At 39.9% G+C, this 22,701-nt stretch overlaps 1 protein-coding gene across 1 annotated transcript in view; it reads right to left on the reverse strand.

Moving 5' to 3' along the window:
- Positions 1 to 3,217: 3,217 nt before the first annotated feature.
- LOC116795514 (delphilin-like) overlaps positions 3,218 to 22,701 on the reverse strand; it is a 33,447-nt gene continuing 13,963 nt past the window's right edge. Inside the window, exons 5-17 of the mRNA XM_032705277.1 lie at positions 21,880 to 22,028; positions 19,569 to 19,745; positions 18,541 to 18,967; positions 18,204 to 18,366; positions 14,999 to 15,110; positions 13,237 to 13,327; positions 12,602 to 12,688; positions 10,737 to 10,889; positions 9,177 to 9,306; positions 9,013 to 9,045; positions 7,907 to 8,010; positions 6,326 to 6,409; positions 3,218 to 4,128 (exon numbers count right to left, since the gene is read on the reverse strand). Coding sequence (XP_032561168.1) covers positions 4,006 to 4,128; positions 6,326 to 6,409; positions 7,907 to 8,010; positions 9,013 to 9,045; positions 9,177 to 9,306; positions 10,737 to 10,889; positions 12,602 to 12,688; positions 13,237 to 13,327; positions 14,999 to 15,110; positions 18,204 to 18,366; positions 18,541 to 18,967; positions 19,569 to 19,745; positions 21,880 to 22,028 — 1,833 coding nt within the window. The 3' untranslated portion in view covers positions 3,218 to 4,005. The remainder of the gene's footprint in view (positions 4,129 to 6,325; positions 6,410 to 7,906; positions 8,011 to 9,012; positions 9,046 to 9,176; positions 9,307 to 10,736; positions 10,890 to 12,601; positions 12,689 to 13,236; positions 13,328 to 14,998; positions 15,111 to 18,203; positions 18,367 to 18,540; positions 18,968 to 19,568; positions 19,746 to 21,879; positions 22,029 to 22,701) is intronic.

The following is a 22,701-nucleotide window of genomic DNA, read 5'->3' on the forward strand; positions in this document are numbered from 1 at the left end:
GTGTCCAACAGGCTCCCTTTTAGAGACCTCAAGTTTTTATTCACTTTGTCTTAACACCATTTTTTTCCCTTCTCCTAAAATTGCTGTTTGGAATTGAAAAGCATGAATTCAAACTAGAAGACCAGCACACATAAGTGACATCAAGGCTTTTATGCACAGAACACCTTCCAAGTGACCACAGCTTTTATTTTGACTGTTCATTTATACAAATTAGCAGGAGCACTCTGCCTGTTGCCTGGTAATTCAAATAGGAAAGGGGAAAAAAAAGAGGAAAACTGGAAGGCAAAGTTGAGCCACTGCCCTAGGATATGATTGTCCCTTTCTGGGAGTTCAATTTTTTCCACTGAGTCTAGTGTTGGATAATCTCTGCTCTTTATATTTTTGGTTCAAAGAAACTCTGGGAAGCTTCTGCCTTTATGGAAAGATATTTGTATTTCAACCTATCTTTTGGAAACCCCTTGTGAGTGGTGGTGCAGGTGTAACACAGGCCCCTCTGGGAGCTCAGATCACTTCAGTGACCTGTCCCTGTAGGAGCTCCATTTCTCACAGCATTTCCTGGGGCAGATTAGAAAACACTGAGACTCTGGACAGGTGGATAAAGTCAGGGATTTCTTCTGGGGGTTTCTTCCCTGAGTCATGTTTTTGCTGAACAACACCAATGTCTAATGTGAGCTACAGAAATTTTCTTTCCTGTTCCTGCTGAAATACTGCTCATCCTACCAAGAGTGTGCATTTTAGGGAAACAAAGCATGAAAAGAGATTTCTACTTCCTTTTCAGTTTCTTTCTTTTCCAGGGAGTAGGTCTTACCCAGCTGAGCTGCCAGGAAAGGAAAATCTGTGCAGCATTTGACCCACAGCCTTACTTCCCACAGTTCAATATTGAGAGAATTTCACTGAGCAGAACTTCTTATAACACTACCATTCAGCTTTCATATTAAAAAATATACCAAAAGTCAGCTCTGTGGGTTCTGTAGGGAAACAAATGATCCAGATTATTATATACAAATATATATTATTTACAAATATATGTTACTATATACAAATAAACCTGTAGTTCTTGCAGGTTGCTCCTGATAGTGCCAGTTTCCACAAAGAGGTTCATCCAATGCTTGGATTTTTATGACTACAGGTTTGCAGGATAAAATCATCATCTGCTATGAAGGATTCCAAGGATGTCATCCATATGGAGACTTTGAGCTTGTCTAAATAATTTAAAATAAATGTTGAGGCATAAAAACTATTATTCTTTATGCTACTGAAACTTAGTGATACAGTGATAAGTGATAAGACTTGAAAAAACCAGCCTTATGCTAAATAACACTTAAGAAATAAAGAACAAGGTAGAGAACAGGGTCTATTTATTTTACATATAAATCAGGAGGTCTCTGAAACTCACAGGCACTGAAGAAACAGCTTATTTGGGAAAATTGAAACATTTCTCCTCAGGAAGATCCCACTCCAGAGGAAAGTTCTCTCTCTGAAGGGGAGAGGACTTCTTGAGAAGAAGATATTTGGACATTAATTTTTTTTTAATTAATGCTCCAGGATATTCACACAAAGACACAGATATCGACTGCTATGTAGGATATATTTTTAATTGGAAGAGGCCATGCCAGCTGAGCTATAAAACAAGCACAGGCTGTTAGATATAATAATAGAGAAAAAAGACTGGGGGAAAAAAGTGAGTCGTGAAAAAGAAAAGAAAAAAATCTATTCAGTTAAAAGAGACTTCCCAGGACTCTGGAGCCAAGGTAGAAAAAACCTGGAGCTTATCATGACCATCACGAACACTGCTCAGGGATGCAGGGATCTCGATACCATGGAAATGGCTCTTGTATTCAGGATTATCTTACATGATTCACATATAAATGAAGATAGTTCAGATTTTGGAGCAGTAATGACACACATCAAAACCTGCAAGTGTTTACAGTGCATGTCCATGTCCTGCATAGGGCACGGTGGGATAGAGAGGCAAGAAATTAAAAGGGAATTTCATTTTCCCCTTTCAGCCAGAAATGAGGGGTGTAAGCTGCAGCTCCTGATGCACAGATACATGCCACTGACTTCAGGGTCAACCAGATCTCACTGATCTGATGCTGACCTGAGGCAAATGTAGCCAATATTTCTGTAAAATTAAATTCCTTTATTTGCTTCTGTAAGTATTTTTATATAAAGTAAGTATCAGAGGTACTAATTTTGCTTTTGTTTTACTTCTGAGAAAGATGACTGCATGTGGTTAACTGGGAGAAAAGCCCTGATAAGGCTACTGAGAAGCCAAAATTGTGCCCTTTGCAAGTGCAGACATGGAAGAGCTGACAGAGAGGAGCAACACTGGTGGTGCAAAGCTGAGGGATCCCACTGGCTACTTGGCTGCTGCTGCAATCATGGAATGGGATTGGGAGGACATTAAAGCTCATCCAGTCCCACCCCCTGCCATGGGCAGGGACACCTTCCACTAGCCCAAGTTGCTCCAAGCCCCATCCAACCTGGCCTTGGACACTTCCAGGGATGGGGCAGCCACAGTTTCTCTGGGCAATCTGTGCCAGGGCCTCCCCACCCTCCCAGGGAAGGATTTCTTCCTAATTAGCTGCAAGAACACTTTTCTGCCTTTCCCCAGCGGGCTGGGCTGGCAGTCACAGCTGTAACCCCCCGGGAGCTGCTGCCTGTGCTGCCCTTTGGAGCACTGAGGCCAAGACAAGAAAGAAAATCCTGGGGTTCTTCCATCTCCCCTTTCCAGTGTCCAAGAGCCTCTGCACTTGTGGTGATTGTCCTTTACCTGTCTGACACCAGCACTAAAAAATCTACAGCACAGCACCCAACTGGTGGGTGCCCAGCTCCTTCCTGACCCTTTTCCTAAACTCCAGGACGTTCAGTGGTCCCACCTGGAGCAGCCAAGGACATGCTGGATATGGAGCAGTGTTATCTGCCAGCTGAGAGAGAGCTGTGATAATGTAATTTTTAGATGTAAGTGCATCTAACCCTTTCAGAGGGATTAGCCCCAACTCCTTTTAGCACTGAAGTCAGGGAGAGTGTTCAGCATTTCCATCAAAGCCCAAACACTGCAAGACCTGGGCAGTCAGACCTGAAATAAATCAGGTAAAACACTTTTTCTAAAACACTCTTTGCAGAACTGGTGAAGAAAATGCCAAATTTTTTCAATGACCTTTTAAGCTATTTTCTGCTTTTAGTGTTAAAAACATCCATTTTGTCTTTGCATTTAGAGGCCTCCTTTTCCTCTCATTTATTTGAGCTCTAGATAATTATTCTAATTAAAAACATGTAAAAGCCAACAAATGCAACAGAAGTATTTTCTCTTTTGAAAACCATGGATAATTACCTCCCATATCCATTACTTAGATGCTTCGTGACACCTTTTTATTTTGCTTCTCTGACATTTTTGTCTTCCTGCAAATGCAAATCTCACATATTGATTGATTTCTCTAGCATTTTATCCCAATACATGACATTAGCCATAAAAAGCACCATTTTATTGTACTACAAAACAAAACACCCAGCCAGATACTTTCTCCATTCCATACTAAGGCTTCAGTGCTTTAATAGCAGAAAAAAAAAAATGATTTTAGTTAAATAGTCTCCTCTGTGGGTAACAGCTCCCCATTTCATTATTAAACTTGGGAAAGTATTATTTAGAAATCAGAAGACCATACAGAAACTTACTCATTGAAAATAACAGTTAAAACTGAGTCAGAAGACTGAGTATCAAAGGAGAAGACTGAAAAGAGAAGTTACAAAATGTCAGAAGTGTTTCCTTTCTAAATATACAGGAATCTCAAGGTACTGTAACATGTACATCAGAAAAATTAAGAGAGAGGCTCTTAAGTCATCTGGGATTCTACAAATACCACTTACAAATTACACATTATAAACTGAATATCTCTCAAAATCAGGTGGTCTGCTTTACAGATACTGGTTATGTGGTTTTTATCACTAAGTAACTAACCAAATAAATCTTGTTTCCTGGACTCCTCTTTCCCTCACCTCTCTCTAAGGTCTGTGTTCTCCTTGTGGTGTGACTTCAGCACAGGCCTTCCTAAACTCACTGATGAAGGAAGATATCCATCCAAAGAGTTCTTGGGAGTCCAGGTCTTGTGGCTCCCCGAACTTTACCTGTAAATTTGAAAGACAAAAATATTTAATATTAGTGTATTCAAGGAATCTAAACCATGTCCAGGATCTTAATGAAATTTTAAAAAGCAAGATAAAAGTTAAATAGCTTCATTACTGTTAATATTAATATAAAAAGGAAGAAGAGGTGGACGAAGAAGGGGAAGAGGAGGAAGAGGAAAACTTTGAGCTCTCTGAAATCTCCAGGGAATTGAAATCCTAAATATGATTTATATTTCATGGCAGGCCAAAAAGTTTCCCTTTTCTATCATTTTGCTTTGCAAACAAAAAAAAATTATTCATAAGGAAGCAAACATTTTTGGGCAAGAAAGTAATTTATCAAAGAGCCTTTCCCTGTTCCTTCTTTAGTCTGAAAAAGGTGAACAGACAGGAAGTTTTTAAAAAGATGTGAATGATATTGGCAAAAAAATTAATAAATTCCTCTCTGTGAGGGTGGGGAGGCCTGGCACAGGTTGCCCAGAGAAGCTGTGGCTGCCCCATCCCTGGAAGTGTCCAAGGCCAGGTTGGAAGGGGCTTGGAGCAACCTGGGCTAGTGGAAGGTGTCCCTGTCCATGGCATGGGCTCGAACTGGATGATTTTTAAGGTCCTTCCAACCCAAACCATCTGTGATTCTATGAAATCCAAAGAACATACTCCAAAGGCTTCATCAAAAAGAGACTCCAAGTTCTGATCCTGGCTGTAATTGAGAGCTCCCCTCTAATTGTGGGATCAGCTCTCCCAAGGCAGAACAGCAATGAAGTTGTATTTCACAACTTCAAGTTGCAGCTGAAATACAGGGGGAGGTTTGGGCAGATCTGGCATTCCCTTAAAGCATCCACCTGGACACCATCTAACAGCTCTTAGGAGCAAACCCTCTGCCTGGAAATCAGAAACACAGCACCAGAAACCACTCAAATACAATCCAGTCACAAAAACTTTCACATTAAGCACTGACACCTGATTAATAATTTTGCCTGTATGTTCCTAACTGCACCTCCTGGGTTCTCCAAGTCCTTCATCTCTGGCACATCTGGCCCATGGTGTGCCATCAGTTCAACAGTAATGAGAGAGGCATTTCCTGGAGCTCATGACCATCTGTGAGGAGCTGAGAGCCCACAGTTATGCCACAGGCAGTTGTCCCCAACTTATTGCTCATCCCACAGATGTGTCACATGCCAAGGTCAATATTGATTTCATAAGCAGGATACAAAAGCATCAAGGTAGGCCTGTGGAGTTTTGGGTTATGTACAACATGATTTCCGTGGCTACTCCAACACAATTCCAGATCAGTTATCCCAGGTGAGCTGGACTATACCTTTCTAGTGCTGTTGGGATGATAAGGTGGCCTTTGGTCACCCATCCTATTTTATATTTGCTTTACATTTGTTGATGCTTTATAAACATGCAAAAGGATCTGCTTTGCTTGTTCAGAAGGAAAAAAATTCATTCTAAAGGAGAGAAATGCATCAAAAAAGTTATTTAGAGAATAACAAGGAAAGGAAGGCAAAAAGGAGCTGGCTTAAAGGTTGAGGAAACTTCCAGCTACATGGAAAATGAAATCCTCTTCAAATGCAAATAAGAGTCTCAGATGTTCTTCTTGGGTTTCAACTTTTTTGAAGGCTTGGGACAGAGTTCTCTATGTGCTGCAGACTAATCTGGCTTGCTGCCCTAAACTGAGGTGTTATTCCAGTTTGCAAGAGCCACAAGGAAACCCCTGTGCATTCTTACAATATTACTTTTCGTAAAACATCACTAATTAAATTTCCTTGGTCAAACATCTCTCTAATCTGCAGTGTCTGTTCAGGTAGGTCCCCAAAGGCCTTCCTGGCTGCATCTTCTGTGTAACATTTGCTTATCATTGAACTTCTCTGCTTTTAATCCCTCCCTCTGACCAAAAAAAAAAAAAAACAGGAGATGAAAAACCACCACAAAAACCACCACCACACTTAAAATCATGTCCCAGTCCCCAAACCAGGACATTATTCTGGTTTCAGAGTTCAGCACTGGATTTCAGCAACCCCCTTCCTTAAAGCCTCTGACCACTCTTAGATGAAGGGTTTTGTTTCTCTTTCTATAGACTGTGTAACTATCAAGCACATGGGAATTTCTTGTGCTTCTTTCCACTTCTTTCTTCCCCCTCTTTTTTTTTTTCTTAAAGAAATGTAGATTTATTTTCATTGCATTTTAATATGATATGTACCAGTACGTTGCTATAAAGCTTCTTCATTTCATCACATCTTTTTGACAGCTGGGATAGATCCCCTTCATATTTCTGAATTAAGTCCTGTAATAAAATAAAACTTCTTAATTTGCTGTAGGAGCATAATATTAAAGCAGGAATTAAACAGCAGCGAAAACAAGATAATTCAAGTCAAAATTTTCATGTCACAAAAATTTCACATTTCACAAAAGAGAAGCCTACACCAAGCACACATATTTCCTTGCAAGTATTAAGACATCAAAGATGGAAAAAAAAAGAAACATCAAGGTTAGAGAATTTTAACTCCATTATTTGATGACATTACCTAAATCTATTAAAACTGGTAGAACTAAATGAGCATCAGAAAGTCCTAATTTCCACCACATTTGGCCTTTTTGCATGTGAAACAAACACTCCCAGTTGCTGGTTCTTAAGGAAGCAGAAATAGAAACTTAGGTTTTGGAGTTAAATTCCTTAATTATGGTTCCTTTGTAATCTATGTATTTTTGACAGCTGAACATGCATGGAAGAAGCACCTGGCAAGGTGTTCCAAAGGAGAAGGAAACACATGGATTGAGCAGATGCTGACCCTGCCCAGTGCAGCTCAGCACAGAGATAGCTGGGACAGCAGAGATGGACGTGTCCACACCAGACTGGGGAACCCCTGAACTGGCATTAGCCCAGTTCACAACCAGCACAACAGTGCTCTTGAGTTATTAATTCTCTGTGCCTGAGCTATCGACCCCTCTGCTGACTCCTGGCCAAAGCTGGGCTTCCTACAGCCTGCTCAGCTTCCTCCCCCTTGTGTCCTCCAACCCATCCTGTTCTGTAACTAGCAAGGGCAGAATAAACTCAGATCAACCTGTAATCAAAAATTAGGCATGGTCTTGGATGATGCATGAGCAGAGTCATCTTAGATCAGCCTATAATCACAATTTAGGTATGGCCTTGGATGGTGTTTCTTGGATGGTCTCTTTAACCAAGTAACATTGATAGGACAAGAGAAAACAGCCTCAAGTTGTATCAGGGTAGACTTAGATTGGATACTAGGAAAAATGTCTTCATTGAAGGGGTTATCAAGCATTGGAACAGGCTGCCCAGGAAGTGGTAGAGTCATCACAGGGATTCAAAAGACGTGTAGGTGGGGACATGGTTTAGTGGTGTCCTTGGTAGTGATAGGTTTATGGGTGGGCTCAATGCTCTCAAAGGTCTTTTTCAATCTAAACGATTCTATGATTGTCTGGGCTATCTCCCCTTCTATCTGAAGGCAGAAGAAATCATTACAAATTTATATGTGCTCAAAAATTCCTATTATTGCAAAGTGCTTGTCATGGGGTGCTATGGGGCTGCCTGTTCCTCATCCACTTCATCCCATTTATCTGGTGAAGCAAAAGCAGGAGTTGCAGAAACCCTGAAAACCCTTCCCATGCTGCAACTTACACTGTGAGATACTCTCAGAGGGGAATAAAAAAACACTTTTCCTCAAATGCTCCTGATTCCCTTGTCAGGGCAGGTCTCGGACAAACTAGCAGGTTACTCATCATTTACCTCCAGCCCACAAGAAAGTTGTAGCAACTTTACCTTTAGTTCCTTGCAGAACTGTAATTCCTGGGGTGTTGCCTTGATTGTCTTGGGTTTAATAAGCCTCCTGCACTGAATAATGTTTTCCAATTCTTTTCTTAAAACTAACAAAAGAGAAAGAAAAGGAGGAATTTCACCAGCATGCAGATGTGACCAAAGGACTGCAAAGGTCTAATTTAGGACACAAGAAATATTTAGGAGAATATAGGCCTATAATATGTTCATCCAGGAATATTAACTTTCTATTTTGAAGTAGAAACCCTGAAAGGGGCATTTTATTATGGAAAAAGTAGTATGTGATCACATCACATCGCTGCAGAGTAATGAAGAGGTCGATAGCATGGTAATGCAGTGGTCATAAATCTGGCCTTTCCTAGCTCTGGGCATTGGGATTAGCCATGAAAATAACACACTTCAAACCTATGTTTTTGTGTAGAAAGTTCAGGGTTCCTTTAAAGATAAAAGAACAAAAATTCTCTTTTATGCAGCAGTGAGAAACGTTGTCAGTTGGCACCGAGCACAACACTGGTCTGCTATCCTGGGAGCTCCCACACTGGGAAATGGGGGGAAAGAGCTCACTGGCATCTCCTGGCACTGTTCAATGGTGAGTTGTAAATATCTCCCCAAACCAATCTGACATTTGAACTACCTTATTCTCTTCCCTCCTCTCGACTTCACTGGTGTTGGACTCCTTTCTAAAGAAGGAAACCAGTCTGGTTCAAAGAAGTTCTTGAAGTCCAGGACTGAGCTGCAGGAAGTTTTCTCCTGGGACATTCCCAGCTCCCAGAGAATCTGCTACAGCTGTGACTTTGATGGAGCATCTGTAGCACTTAACATTTGTACTTTATGATAAACACCATTTACCATGGGCAGTATATTTTTTTTTTTTATTTCTAAACCACCTGGACACACTTTAATATTTCTTTTTTTTTTAAATTCTGTCTAGGTAACATGACAGCTTAAGCATCACCATAGCAACACTTCACCTCAACGTTTTGAACCTTTACCTCTCTTTATGAACTACAGAAGTGCAATGAAAGCCTGTTCCAAGTGACTGCACAATGTTTGAAAACCTTTCTCTGGATGTAGAGACCACATTTACATACCATCAACTTCAGCACTGAGGCCCTTCATGGAAGCTGGAAAGGAAGAGAGGGGGAAAGACATGTTAATAAATATCATTCATATCTTGAGGATGGGGAGTTTCCACAGAAGTTGAAGGACTACATTTTTTATTTGTTGATTATTTTTCCCCCCTCCCTCCTCTTACCATCAGGAACAGCTTCAAATTCTGTCAACTCCTGAGAAAATGTGGCCAGATCAGGCTCATGTAAGAGGATCTGTTCCACAAGGGCGTGAAGCAAAGTGAACGTCCTCTCTTTACCCCTCAGCAGAGGTAACTGCAAATAAAGCAGAGCAATGGTTGACAGACTGAGCTGTTACACCTTAAAAAATAAATAAATAAATAAATAAATAAATAAATAAAAGAACAGCAGGGCTGTTGATAGTTCCCAAGTGAGTTTGACAAGAATAGAACACAACAAAATTAAACTTCTCCTTTTCAATCTGCCGTTTCACACACATTCTTGATTAAGATCAGCTTTCCACTTTCATATCCCTTGACCTTCCTTGTTCTTCTGTGTCTTATTCACACAGATCTTTTTAAACTGAAGGTATCCTAATTGACTGCAACTGATTTCGGACCTCCAAGCAACCACAGTCATTATTCCTTTCCACTTAGAAGAAGTGTGCTGTGCTCATGAAGAGAGCAAAGTTCCTTAATTGAATCTGGGAAGATGCTCTGTGGCAGAAAAAGGTTTTGTAGGCATTTTTCATTATGATAGATGTGGTATTACAGGCATTATATATATAAAGATAATAAAAAAAAAGAATGCAAGTTTTGTTTCAGAATTGTCACTAGACTTATAAATCATTCACTCATATATTAAAGTCTCCAGATGGGAGAGATATCTTATGAAAACAAAGTAAAAATCCTTCTCTCTTCTGTTTACAGATGAGGCATGATTTTACAATACTATTAAAGGCACAAGCAGCTTAGGAAATTTGTATCTGTTTCTTACTTTTTAGGATAAGAAAATTATGTTCTACAACTGCTGGATGGAGGAAGGGGGAAAAAACCCCCTATTTTCGGCAGCAGCATTTTCTGATGGCAAATTCTGAAGAAGAGGGGGAAGCAGGTTGCTTAAAACTGATGGAAAACTCAGGCTAATGTCACACAAGTGGTAGGTCAGTGAAGAGGCAATTAGAGAATTAAGAACTAGATGATGCTTTTTGTACAGCAAATCTCTGTCAGGAAAGAGTGAAGATCACAACTCCCACCTTCATCCCTTTTTAAATCATCCAGCAGAGCAATGATGGGGGCTTAAAAACATTGCAGGAAATTTCACTCTCTTTCAATATGTTAATTTGTTTAAATTCTGCTTTTGAAATTTTACTTTAAAATGGCCATGTATCACTTGTTGCAAAAGACACTTTAATTCATGGAATCATAGAATGGTTTGGGTTGGAAGGGACCAACCTCCCCCCCAGGGCCTCACCACCCTCACAGGGAAGAATTTCTTCCTAATATCCCATCTAACCCTCCTCTCTGTCCATCTGAAGCCATTCCCCCTTGTTCTGCAACTCCAGGCCCTTGGAAAAAGTCTCTCTCCATCTTTCTCGTAGCTCCCTTTCAGGTACTTGAAGGCCACCAAGCCCCCCCAGCCAGCCAGTGCTGCTGTCTGAAATGGGGAAATGTGTCTTTTTATCACAGAAATTCAAGAATATAATGTCAAACAGGATTTTTAACGGTAAGAAAATATTTACTCACTTTGGTCAAAGATGACAATCGAAATCCTTTCGCCACCTCTTTTCCAGCCTTCTCATTTAGATGGTTCCCAATGGCTAAAATGTACTCCAAGACAGCAACAAACTTCTGGCTGGATTGCAGCTGCTTACTGGCTTGGATCTTCTGGTTTATCAGCTGAAAAACACACACAGATCTTCCTTCAGTTCAGACTGGAAATGTGGGTAAATCCGTGGGGCCCCTGTGCCAAAGCCTCACTGTCCCCACCTGAAGCGAGTCACACCTCACCAAGGACATCTTCCTACTCAAGTCCCTCAAGGAAACAGGCTCAGGGTTTTCAGGAAGGACCAGTTAAAACTCTCCCACCCAGATAAAGCTGTGTTGGCACAGTGACTCTGCCCAAAAGGAGGTCACATCCTCTCTGGCTGCCAAAACCACTTCAACTCATCTCTTAAAATGCCTCTGCAGAAGAAGTGTTTTGCTGTTTGAATGCACCAGATTGCACCAAATGTCAGGTACCAGGGGAAGCAGAGCCTGGAGCTCAGTGTGGGGCTCTCCAGCTTCCACCTCCCTCCCTTCTGTTTATACCAGCTGAAAACTGTTATCAGAATTCTTAGCACAGTTTCCCCACAAGGAAGAATAATGATTTCCTGTAATCAAACTCAATATAATTCTGTTTTCCCAGGGAAGCCACCTCCCTTCTAAGGCTATGGACACAAGAGGTGGTTTTGTTTTCCACTAGGAAATTTGTATTTTTTTAGCACCACACCTCTTCGTCAGTCACCAACACACAAACTTAAAAACAGGGAAAGGTGGAAGCACATGGGAGAGCTGAAAGCTGTTGTTAAAACATTTATAGCACATCTCAGGGCCAGAGAGGGCTGAAAGCCAGTATTCAGCTTGCCCCATAGAATTTTAAGTGTATATTCTATGATTTTAAAACAGATATTAGTGAGCATAAGTAAGAAAATACTTAGACAACTGATCAGTGAACATTCAATGAACATCAAATATCAGCCAAATCAAACAGTGCATATAATAACTTCTAAATATTAAAGTATTTGGCTTCATTGGGGGACAGCAAAGGTGTGGCAGTGCACTAGGCAGGGTCAGAAATCTGGGCATCTCCCCTATGCTTTCCATCTGCTCCTCTTCTGAGCTTTGGCCACTGTCACCGTGGTTTTAGTCACAGCCAGACAAAGGATAACAACTTGGTCTTGCAGAACTTTCACATTTTGTTTTCATTCCCATGCAGAAGGAGAGCAAAACCTCTGAAACATTTTCATAGAAGCAGAATCGTGACAAAATACTTGTTTTGAACCAAAGCATAGACAAAACCTGGCAGGGAAGGCAGCGGCTTGGAACAGGAAGGTCCGGTCATGAGACTGTTTATTTGCATCCCCCCACCCTTAGGTCATCCTGAAAAAAGGTAGAGAGGGACTTGAGCTCTGGTTCCTGATAGTTCAGTTCAGTCCTGTAACCCTTAGGAGGAACATTCTCCTTCAGTCTTCTGCAAAGAGGAAATTCTCTATGAGATGCTGGTCAAATAAACTTGCTCTATGTCTTTCAGCTTGTGCAAGAACCTCCCCACAAAGGAAGTTGATTTTTAGTGGTGAAATTCACTTCTCACTGGTCAAAGAAAGAGGAAAGTTTAACAACATCAAATAAAAAATTTGAAAATCCTTTCCTGTTCTTTTCTCCCTCTTTTGTGGAAGTCTATTCCATTGCCAGGCCCATCAGCTACTGCTTCTTGCATCTTGGTGGAATAAAGATGATGTTAAATGCACATATTAGAAAAAAAAGGATCTGCACTGAGGTAATTTGGCCCTCTAGTATCAAAGGGGTAGATTCTGATGACAAACACACTGTGAAGGACTCTTGTTACTCACAGGCTCCAAATCTCTCATGCTCTCAGGGAGCTCACGAACAGTGAGCAGGAGATCCAACCTCTGGCCCAAGTGAGGGATTTTACACATCTGCACAGAATTGAACAGAAAAGGAATCAAAACTCATGTTTATACCAAAACATGCACATACACATTGTAATTTATTGAGCAACCCAGCTACACCATAGTTTTCCTAATTTCTGTGCTCGTTTCTTAATTTTATTTGAGGTCTGTGGATTTACTATGGTGCACACCTGAATGTGCACATTTGCATATGCAAATTCAAATATGCTGGTAGGGCCAGACATTATTAAAATCAACGACACTCCTTTCTTGTGAACAAGAATGTTTAATTACATACAATTTTCTGCTTGTATATTTTGGAAACCCAGCTCAGAATAAATCAGCTCCTACTTTGGAGCAAGGGGAGGGAGTGTGACTTGGAGAAGCAAAGGAATCCATAATCTGATTATTAGAATATTATCAGAATAATCTGAATATATATCAGAATAATATTATCAGAATAATCCTCTTATGCTGATTCTGGGTGAGATTGTAAATTTAAGTTCCAAACAACAGTGGTTTTACCTCAGAGAATGCCCTAGAAATGGCATGTGGTGCCTTTTAATGCCTCTTACCTCTAACATAAACTGGTCAACCACGTGCAGCTCTGAACACGACCCCCTGAATGACTGGTACCTTTCTGCATCTTTTGCTGTTGGCATGTATCTGTAAAATAGAAATTAAAGTTGAATGTCCTCTTCCTCTTCATTCTGTATTGTTGTAACATAAAACAATCATTCCATTCCATGCACTGGAATTTCTTACATTTAGTGTGGTCTATGTGTTGCATGTTAATTCTTTAATCAGTGGAACTCCTGGCCCTGCACAGACACCTCAGCAATCCTTCCCTGTGCCTGAGAACAGTCATCTTCTTTACCATTGTTTTTGCAGGTTTTTTCACTTGCTCAAACAATGACAGCACATAACACAGACCCACAACTTCCTTCCTTCTGCAAGAGGCCACGGAATATATTCTCCAGGGTCGGAACTCCAGGGCCACAGATTTTTAGAAAATTGATGTCTTCAAATATTGACTCCACTTGGAAAAACAAACACATCACCACAGTTCTCCTTTGGAGATCTTCCTGCCTGTCTGAGTGCTCACTATGGGAATTCACAGCATATCTTCAGCAAAATGAAATCGATGTTATAGCAAACATATGAGAAGGAGTGTAAAGAATCTTAAATAAGTACTCAGGTCTATCTTCTCTTTCTCTTCAAAAAAACCTACTAAACTTGTAGCAAGTGTGATTAAACATTCATGGGGATAGCTCTACATTTTCATTAAAAGTAATATATTCAGAAATAGAAAAAATAAAGCAAATATTTTAGCATGTTAAATACAGGACAAGAAGTAAGGTTTATTTTTTTTTACTGTTGTCAGTAATTTGACATTTCAATTCAATAATGGCTAGGGTTTGAATTATTAAATCTATACTAAAGCAGATTACAAAATAGTACTTTTTTCATCCTTTATCACAAAGAAGTAATTGAATTCTCATTTAAAAATAAGTTAACTGTTGTGAAATGGAAGGCTATTTATCACTGAAAAAAGTCTGACTTTTTAAGCAAATTCAAACAACGTATTTTTAAAAACTGACAGCAAATATCTTCATTTAATCAAATGTCTGATATTCCATAAAATTGTTTAGATGTCTTATGTACATAAAAAAACCCAGCAGATTATCTAGGAGGTTTAAAGCCTAAAGCACTGAACAATGGAAGCCATGAAAAAGGAAGCACAAGAATATGTGAACGCATTCCATAAATATCTTTGTACATGAATGCAACTCTAATGGAATTTGCACAATGAAAAAAATCCCGTTGCTCTGAAAAAAATTAAGTTTAGAGAGACAAGGAGTGCGTTCCTATTGATTTTAAGACATCAGGATAAAGAATCATTCAGAGAATTATGGAAAGGTTTCCGTGTCACATTAAGTCCTGAAGTTTCTAATAATATCCCACCACTGGACACATGAGCAGAACACTCTGCTCACAGGTCACAGTCTTGAAAATGTAATCTTGGGTTTGACTTTAAATATTTTTTCATTCTACAATAGTAGAATTTTGACTTCCTGCTCAGGCTCAGACAGTCTGACAGGAACAATTTGCACAGAGAGGGATTTTCCAGCCCTGGATTATCCTGTTTGGACTCCTGTCCTGTGTATTCAAAAATCTCAGTTGCAAGGGTTGATTTCTGCGTGCAACCTGATATCCACAGTCAGGATAAATCCAATGTCTCAGTCCATCCATGAGCTTCACATTATTTGCAGAAGGTTCTGCCTTCTCCAAAGGGTACCTTATAACATAAACAAACAACTGAACCCCCAAAATTACCTCCTTAGTGCTGTAATCTGCTCATCTGTGAGTCCCCCACTCTCTTCATGTATGATGTACAGTTTTTCTTTCAGCTCACTTGGTTTGATACGGAAACTTTTAAGAAAAATATCTGGAGGAAAAGGATTCTTAGATTACTTGGAAGGAAAATCACCAAAATATCTCATCTGTACTTATCAGATTTTAAAAAAAAAAAAAGAAAGAAAGAAAAAACCCATAACAAACACACAGGAAAGAAAGTAAAAAACCAAAATATTTAGCAGCTGCTATCATCAAAGCAATAACTCAATTTTTGTATTTTCCTTAAATTTACAGAACAGTAGTGAAGGAAAAACAAATTTCTTTCATAAGATAGTCAGTGCTTTGGACAGAACTATCAAGATACCGTTTTGGGAAAGTACTCAGTACTTGCTCATATGTATTTCTCTTGTACTCACCTCAACAGTTCAAATAATTTTTTTCCACATAACAGTTCAATAAGTTGGCACACTATTTTGAAAGTTAAAGGAATTACATTTTCCATTTGTTTTGATTTTGTTTACTCACTTTGTTTAATTTCCAGTAGGAAAACTTATTCCCAAAATGAAGGTAAACTAGGAAAGAGAAGTGCTCACTTCTCCCTAAGATCCTAAAATCTGATAAAGAGTTTTTGTAATGTTTAAGATTTCTGTGCTGATACAGGGCTGGCTCCTAACATTCATTATGACAGGAAAATGCAAATAAGATGTCTCTTCCCCAAAGAGGTGAAGGTCATCATTTAGGCAAGTAAAAATTTGTAAGGATGTTGCTCCCAAAAAGACCACTTTGTCTTGCCAGTTATTCTTTAATTACTGTCTATCTCCCTCACTGATACTGAAGGATGGAGGTACAAAAAAAAGGAATCACAAGGAAGTGAACAAAGGGCAGCAGCAGAGAAAGGGAAAACGTTTAAATGCTTCCCCTTGCTGGCACGAGACTTGCCCTGGAGTCTCTGCTACACCAACACTCCTCTGAGCAGCATAAAGGGATTGTGAAGGAGAATCTGGGAAGGATTTGTATGATTTACTTTCTTTTTAATTCAATTCTATAAAGGAACAGAGTTTTTCAGGTTAGGGGAACTTGCTGTGGCCCGAGGCAGCTGTTAATGGTTCTGGAGAGTGTTGGCCAGTGGAGTACAGACCATTTATTCTTCCTCTGACACACTCTACACCCTTTGAATTTTGTTATAAGATCTGTGCTTTAGTGCTAAGCCTGGTAGAACTTTCCTTTTTTCCTTCTTGTGCTTTTTATGCCTCATATCTATTGCTTCCCTATGCTTTTTAAACCGTGTGTCTCTTCAGTTGTGGGGAATCACCATAACAGTGAATAACTCACAGTAAAATGTGGATTTTAAAATCTTCACAACCTGTCTACAAAGCATTTAAAATTGTCTTGAATGTTTTCAGTAACTGATATCAAGACACTGAAGAAATTCTAGTCATCAGACTTTGTCAAAATATTTTCCCAGGCAAAATAAGGATACTATGTGGGAAAGTGGGTCTCATACAGAGAAACAGGCACCAATCAAGACACAGAAGCTGATATTTTGACTCCTAAATCAGCTTTTCACCCATTAGATCTCAGATTCTTGGATTAACATATACATTATAATGTCTCCCAAAACTTTGCATTGGAAATTTGAGGATGTTTTTCTTGTTTCTTCCTGATACATGTTCTCTGTACGGCAGAAATTTATTTTGTCTACAAGAACCCACAAGATAACTTAGCTTTTATTTGTATTTTCTTACACACTAGACTCGAATTTAGTGTATATATCTACTCTCAGAACTCTCATTTCTCTCTTGTGTTCAGAAACCCACTCAAATTCTCCAGAAATATTAACCCACTGGCAATTTTGGAGCTTCATCCTTTTATTCGTTAATTTAACAACTGCAGTTTGCAGCACTTGCAGGAAGATTAATCAGAATTCTAAGGATCAAATTAACTTTTGATCTAAGTAACATCCATTATAATAAGTGTAGGCCAAAAATCTCACTGATGGAACTTTAAGGATAAGATTAAGAATGTCCCATTGAAAAAATAGTTGTAAGAGGAACAGGATCAAAGGGAGGAATGGTGCTATTTGCAAACCAAAAGAAAGAAATTTCCTCAAAGAAACTGCAATCATTTAGTAGATAAAAGTGCTATTACAAGATCCTTTTATCTGCAACAGCACTTCTGTATCACTCTCTTCCTTTTAACCCTTCAAATTGTTAGTCAAGGGATGCAATAATTCCAAGTTATCCCCATTTAAAGTTCCCAATTAAAACTTTACATGATCTCCAAAATACATTCTTTCCTATTAATATTCATAGAGAAAAAATCATTAAAACTTCAAAATTAACTGCCCCAAATTCTTTACACATGTAACACTTCTTAAAACATCTCTAGGTTATAGAGCTTTTTTGGAAAGCCATCTCTGTAACAGAAATCAGAGTGGTCTTTGAAGAACAATTACTCTTGCTCCTTTAATATCTACCACTTCTCATTAAAAGGATTGAAAGACCTTTACATCATTTTATTAGGAAGAGCAGAACTACGTGTTGAATTCCTTCATTAGCTGTGAAAGACTGTTCTAGGTCAGGTCTTTGGTAGAATCCTGTGATACGAGAGGGAAGGATCCTGTTCAAGACAGTCATTCACAGCCTGAGCCCTCAGCCAGAGGAAGGCCAAGAATTCCTGAAACTTGGCTTGTAGCTGCCTCAAAGGTCTCTTATGCCAACCCACCTACACCTACATGAATTTCTTGACCTCAATGCAGGAGAGAGACTGAGCACAACACTCAAACTTCTGGCTCCCAACCTGCTCCTGTTGACTTTTCTTCACCTGAGCAACCCACAGAATTTGAAAAGCCTCTGAATTCAGTCTTACATTGATTTCACAGGTGACATACATGATTTCACATGTCTGCTCTAAGACAACACCACCACAGTTCAATGGCACATCCACATGTTTTGTACAAGAAGAGAAGAAGCTTTGGGCTTCACCTCTACATCATTAAGGACCACATTTGGAGCAACTCAGCCATGAGGTCTTCTTTTATAAATTAGTAGAGGGGCATTGAATTAAAACATGATCCAGAAGTTTGCCTCATTGCCTGTTGAATGGCAGGAAGTACAAACAGAAAATGTATGCAGTGTTCAGCCCAGCTCAGAGAGGAGGACACAGCTCTTATCAACACACTTACTGAAGTTGTGTGCAACTTTTCGGTCTAACATGATGTGCTGATTCACTGAAGGCTCATTGCCCGAAAACACTGCTGTGTCCTGGATCTGGAACTGGTCACAGAGTCTGGATACATCAATTTTCTTCTTACATGGGTCACGTGATCCCCAGAGAGATTTGTGAATCTAAAAATACAGGAGTGACACAGGGTAAACAGAAAGCCAGAACAGAGGCACTTTGTTCCATCCAAACACAGAGAAGGTTGTTTTGTGGCACAGCTGTACTTTTATAACTATAGATGTAACACAATACATAAATATTTTTTTTTCTTTAACAGCCACCATCAGTTTCATCCTCACCTTATCAGAAGGAACAACATCCCAGTGAAAGGCTTTGGTTCTCTTTGCTGCTGGAGAGAGGCTGCAGGGCTGTGGAAGGGCAGGAGGGGCTGGTGGGACCTCAGCCCTACTTATGGGAAGTGGAAGAGATGGTGATGCTGGGGCTGCTTCCCCCTCTGCAGACTTTGTCAGGGGGCTTGGAGACTTGTTCAGACTGGTCCTTGTAGAACTCACACCAAAGTGCAGAGTCTCCTCTTTCTGTTCATTCAGAGGTACAATAAATTCCTCATAATCAGATTCAGGGGAGGTGCATCCTTGAGATCCCTCCTGAGGTGGGGAGGTCCCCTGGCCCAGCTGACAGTACCTTTCTAGGAGAGACACCCATTCATTCTGGAGCTTGCCAGCATCCTCTGGCCTGCTGTTTTGGACAGTAAAGGGTATTCGAAACCTGAAATTTAAGAATGTCATATATAAACACGAGGCAGTGTAAATAACATGCTGACTAACACAGCCACAGATAGTTCTGATTTAAGCAGAATGATGTTCAGCAGCTTTACTTGTCAAAGCAGCCCAATGCTGCTGACTCTGACCTTTTCAGGTAAAGTTAATTGCTTATGTGTCTAAGGTTAGAGAGCTGAAGTTTTGCCATATATTGACTTCGTGGTGCAGTTACCTCATAATTCCTCCTCTCCACCTTGGGGGAAGGTGAACAGCTTGTTACACCTTGCTGTGCTTGTTGCACAAGCAGGACCTGCTCACACATCTGTCCTACCAAGCTGAATGTGCATCTCCTCTTCCCTGGCTCCTGACATGACAACTAGACAAGTTGCTGTGGGCAGTATTTCAGTTCCATGATGTGGTACTTTTGATTCCTCCTGAAAATCCTCATCAAATCACTGCAGAGCAATGGGAGCAGGAATCTATATAATTCTGATGGTCTCATTTCTCCAGTATTGTTATTTTATTCTGAAACATTGAGGCCCTCTGCTGCTTGACCTTGTTTTCAGTACTTCTGCGTTAATAAATTATTAATTACCAACTATACTTACAAGTAATTGTGATCTTTGGTCTGAACTGAAAAGGTGCTGCATCCATTCTCCTTGCTGACACTCACATCCCCACCTGACAAATTAATTGTGTTTGCTCCAGGGTCTGCAGTCCTGTTCTTTCCTCCCACACCTATGCAATATAAAGTCAATTCTCCTTCACGTAGTTGCACCAAGTACCTGAAGAACAAGGAATGGACATACAGCTCATTCTTCATTGACTACTTAGTTACACAAGCCTTACTTTTGTTATGGCACTTCCTAAAATCAATAAATCTCCACATTTTTACAACATCTTCCATGGGACAGGCAAAAAGTATCAATGCTAAAGCATAAAACCTTTGAGATATTCTTATTTGAGGGCTACTTATTCTTATCTAAGCAAACTGACACCAACTCTGAACAGCCTGCCATGCCCAACGAGAGCTGAAACAGAGATCTGACCATCAACCAAAAATCACCCAACTCCTGTTAATTTTGTAGCCACTCTCTGTCCCTCCCACTCCACTTATTCCTCTTGTTTCTTTGGAAGGGTGGATCACTTGGACTATGAGCTTTTAAAGGAATCCCCTGTGTGACTGAGCAGTGCATAATAAGACAAGGCTTCAGAGCTTCTGTGTCTTCCCAGTTTCACTGCCCCCAAGCTATAAACAAGTCACCAAATTTAGTTCCCAGTCATATAGGCCAATATCCCTCCCTCCCAAAAATCCTATTACTTCGTGGGAACTCATGCTGGTCCCATGAGTCACTTGGCAGGAAAGGGACAAGGCTCAAGGGCTTCCATCAGAAATGACAGTGCCAAAATTTGGGTAAAACCTACTTAAAGAATAAATTAATCCTGGAAAAACGCTGCCTTGACCATACACAGCTTGTAATTCAGCAGAACCTTCTGCTTTAGTCTCCCCTCCGAGATTCTGTTCTGCTGCTCAAAACAAAGGTTCCCCCATTCAACAACAGATGGGGCTTTACAGTATGTGGGGTTTATTCTTATTTAAGCATTTGTGCTCTTATTTTTCTTGAGGATTTCTGCCTTTCTTTATCATTCTGACAGTTCTATCAAACCTTCCTTTTCCTCCACTCTCTCTTTAAGGTGTGGCCGGTTGATTAAGGTGTTCTATGAGGAATTTAAATAAGTTTAGCTGCTCCAGAAGAATTAAACATAAAATATAAATTGCATCTATTCCCACATAAACAGTCAAAGTGATAAGAATTGTTTAATGGAGCTGGCAGTTATATTGATCTCTCCTTTCTTTAAGGCAGAGACTTATAGTTTAATCGGATCTCCAGATACTTCCACCATTATTTACTTTGCCAAAAAAAGCAAAAAAAAAGAGGAAAAAAGAGAGAGGATTAATATAAAGAAGAAAGCAACAAGGGCTTTGCTTCACAAGATAAATAAAAATCAATTTTTGTTTGTTAACAAACTTGTTAACTGTTGCAAGGTAACAAATCCTGGACACACTTGAGGATAGTGTTTACAAGACATACAGGCGTAGCCTTTTAAAAACAATTAAAATCATTTTCTGTGGAGGGTGTTGAGATAATTGCCCCATGCAGAAAATTACAATGTTAAATTTTTTTCCTTAGTTTTGCTAGACAGATTTTTTCCCCCTCCTCTCTTTCTCTCCTTTGGTAGCATAAGCAACTTCCAGGTATTTTAGGAGCTGGCTCAGGGAAGGGTGGTTTGTCTGTGGAATGGGGAGCAAACTATGTAAAACCACTGGGGCTGCTTCACTAATCCAGCAACAGAACAAGCAGAAGCAAAAGCTGTGCTGATCTGGGATGGTTTAGGGGCTGAAATGGTGATGACAGCCCATTTCCTACTGAATAATGATTCCTGTCTCCAATCCCACCACCCCATCAGGCCTCCGTGGCTGGTCACCCCCCGGGAAGGGAGCTCAGAACATTATGAGAAGCAATTATGAATTTTGGGGCAGTCATTTGGTAAATGGGAGTCAATGTTCTCTAGAAGGACTCCTATACTTCTCCAGTGTCTCCTTGTCCTTATTACTTAGAATGAAGGGGAAAATAAAGATATAAACATAAAATCCCACCATTAAATCCCTCTGAGCACCATCACCATTACAGATCAGTGTTGCTAATGGACCCAGCAGGCTCCAGCACACACCAGAACTTTGGTTTGTTGAGGCCACTATTGCACTGAAAGTTTACTTTAATGTTTCCATCTCATGCAGATTTGCCATCCACTTTTTAACTTTCAAAAGCAATTAAATAATTAACTCATTATCAGCAAATTAAAGTCTTAATGCATTTATCAGAAATTTTAACGAAATCCACAGCCCAGAGTTCATACTTCACCCATTCAGTGGATGCAAAAGTGTTTTGCTGCAAATCCAGCAGCCCTTCATGTATCACATCCCATTCTGCAGGTCTCCCAGAGCAGGACTCCACTGGTCTCTTGTATGAATTGCTCTGTAAAACTCTGCTCAGGAGGTATATTATCTAGACAAAAAGTGGCAGCAGAGAGAGAATATTTTCCATGTTAATTCCCTTGAATAAGACATCAATAGTTGGATTTTTCAAGTCCAAAGATGACAGACAACACTCTAAACTGCAGCCAAATAGGTAAAACAAACGAACATAAAATAAGTAATTTATGCTAAACTACTTAACTGCAATTTGGCTTTATGCCCACAATTCTAAACCCATCAGTGTAAGGAGAATACAATTTTATTTTGGAAGGATTACTGTAAAACTTAACTTTACTTTTTTAACTCATACACAAAATAATCTAGGACAAAGTGTCTGTTCAGATCAGTTCAAGCCCAAGTAGCACCTGATTGATTAAGCCAGAAACCTCAGGTTTGGCTACAGTGGAAAATATTATGGATTAAGGTGGGTGTGAATTTAAAGAGCTCTTTGTGCTGTACAGGGCCATATGTGATGTTCTTGTTACTAAATACATGTTCCTTTTTGAGCTCTTCTGCTTAATAATCTGTTTTGAACAAAATTAGGCTGATCAACCACGAGGTTCTGCTCATCTGGAAGAAAGGTTTCTGCATGGGGGGGTGAATTGCTGGGGTTTGCAGGGAATTAATCCTTCTGAGGAAAAAAAGCCCCCTAAAAACGAGTCACAGTAGAAGTCTGGATGCAAATTCTTCCATGAGGTTTAAAG

Source organism: Chiroxiphia lanceolata, chromosome 17, assembly GCF_009829145.1.
Source record: "Chiroxiphia lanceolata isolate bChiLan1 chromosome 17, bChiLan1.pri, whole genome shotgun sequence".
Classification (NCBI taxonomy): Eukaryota; Metazoa; Chordata; class Aves; order Passeriformes; family Pipridae; genus Chiroxiphia; species Chiroxiphia lanceolata.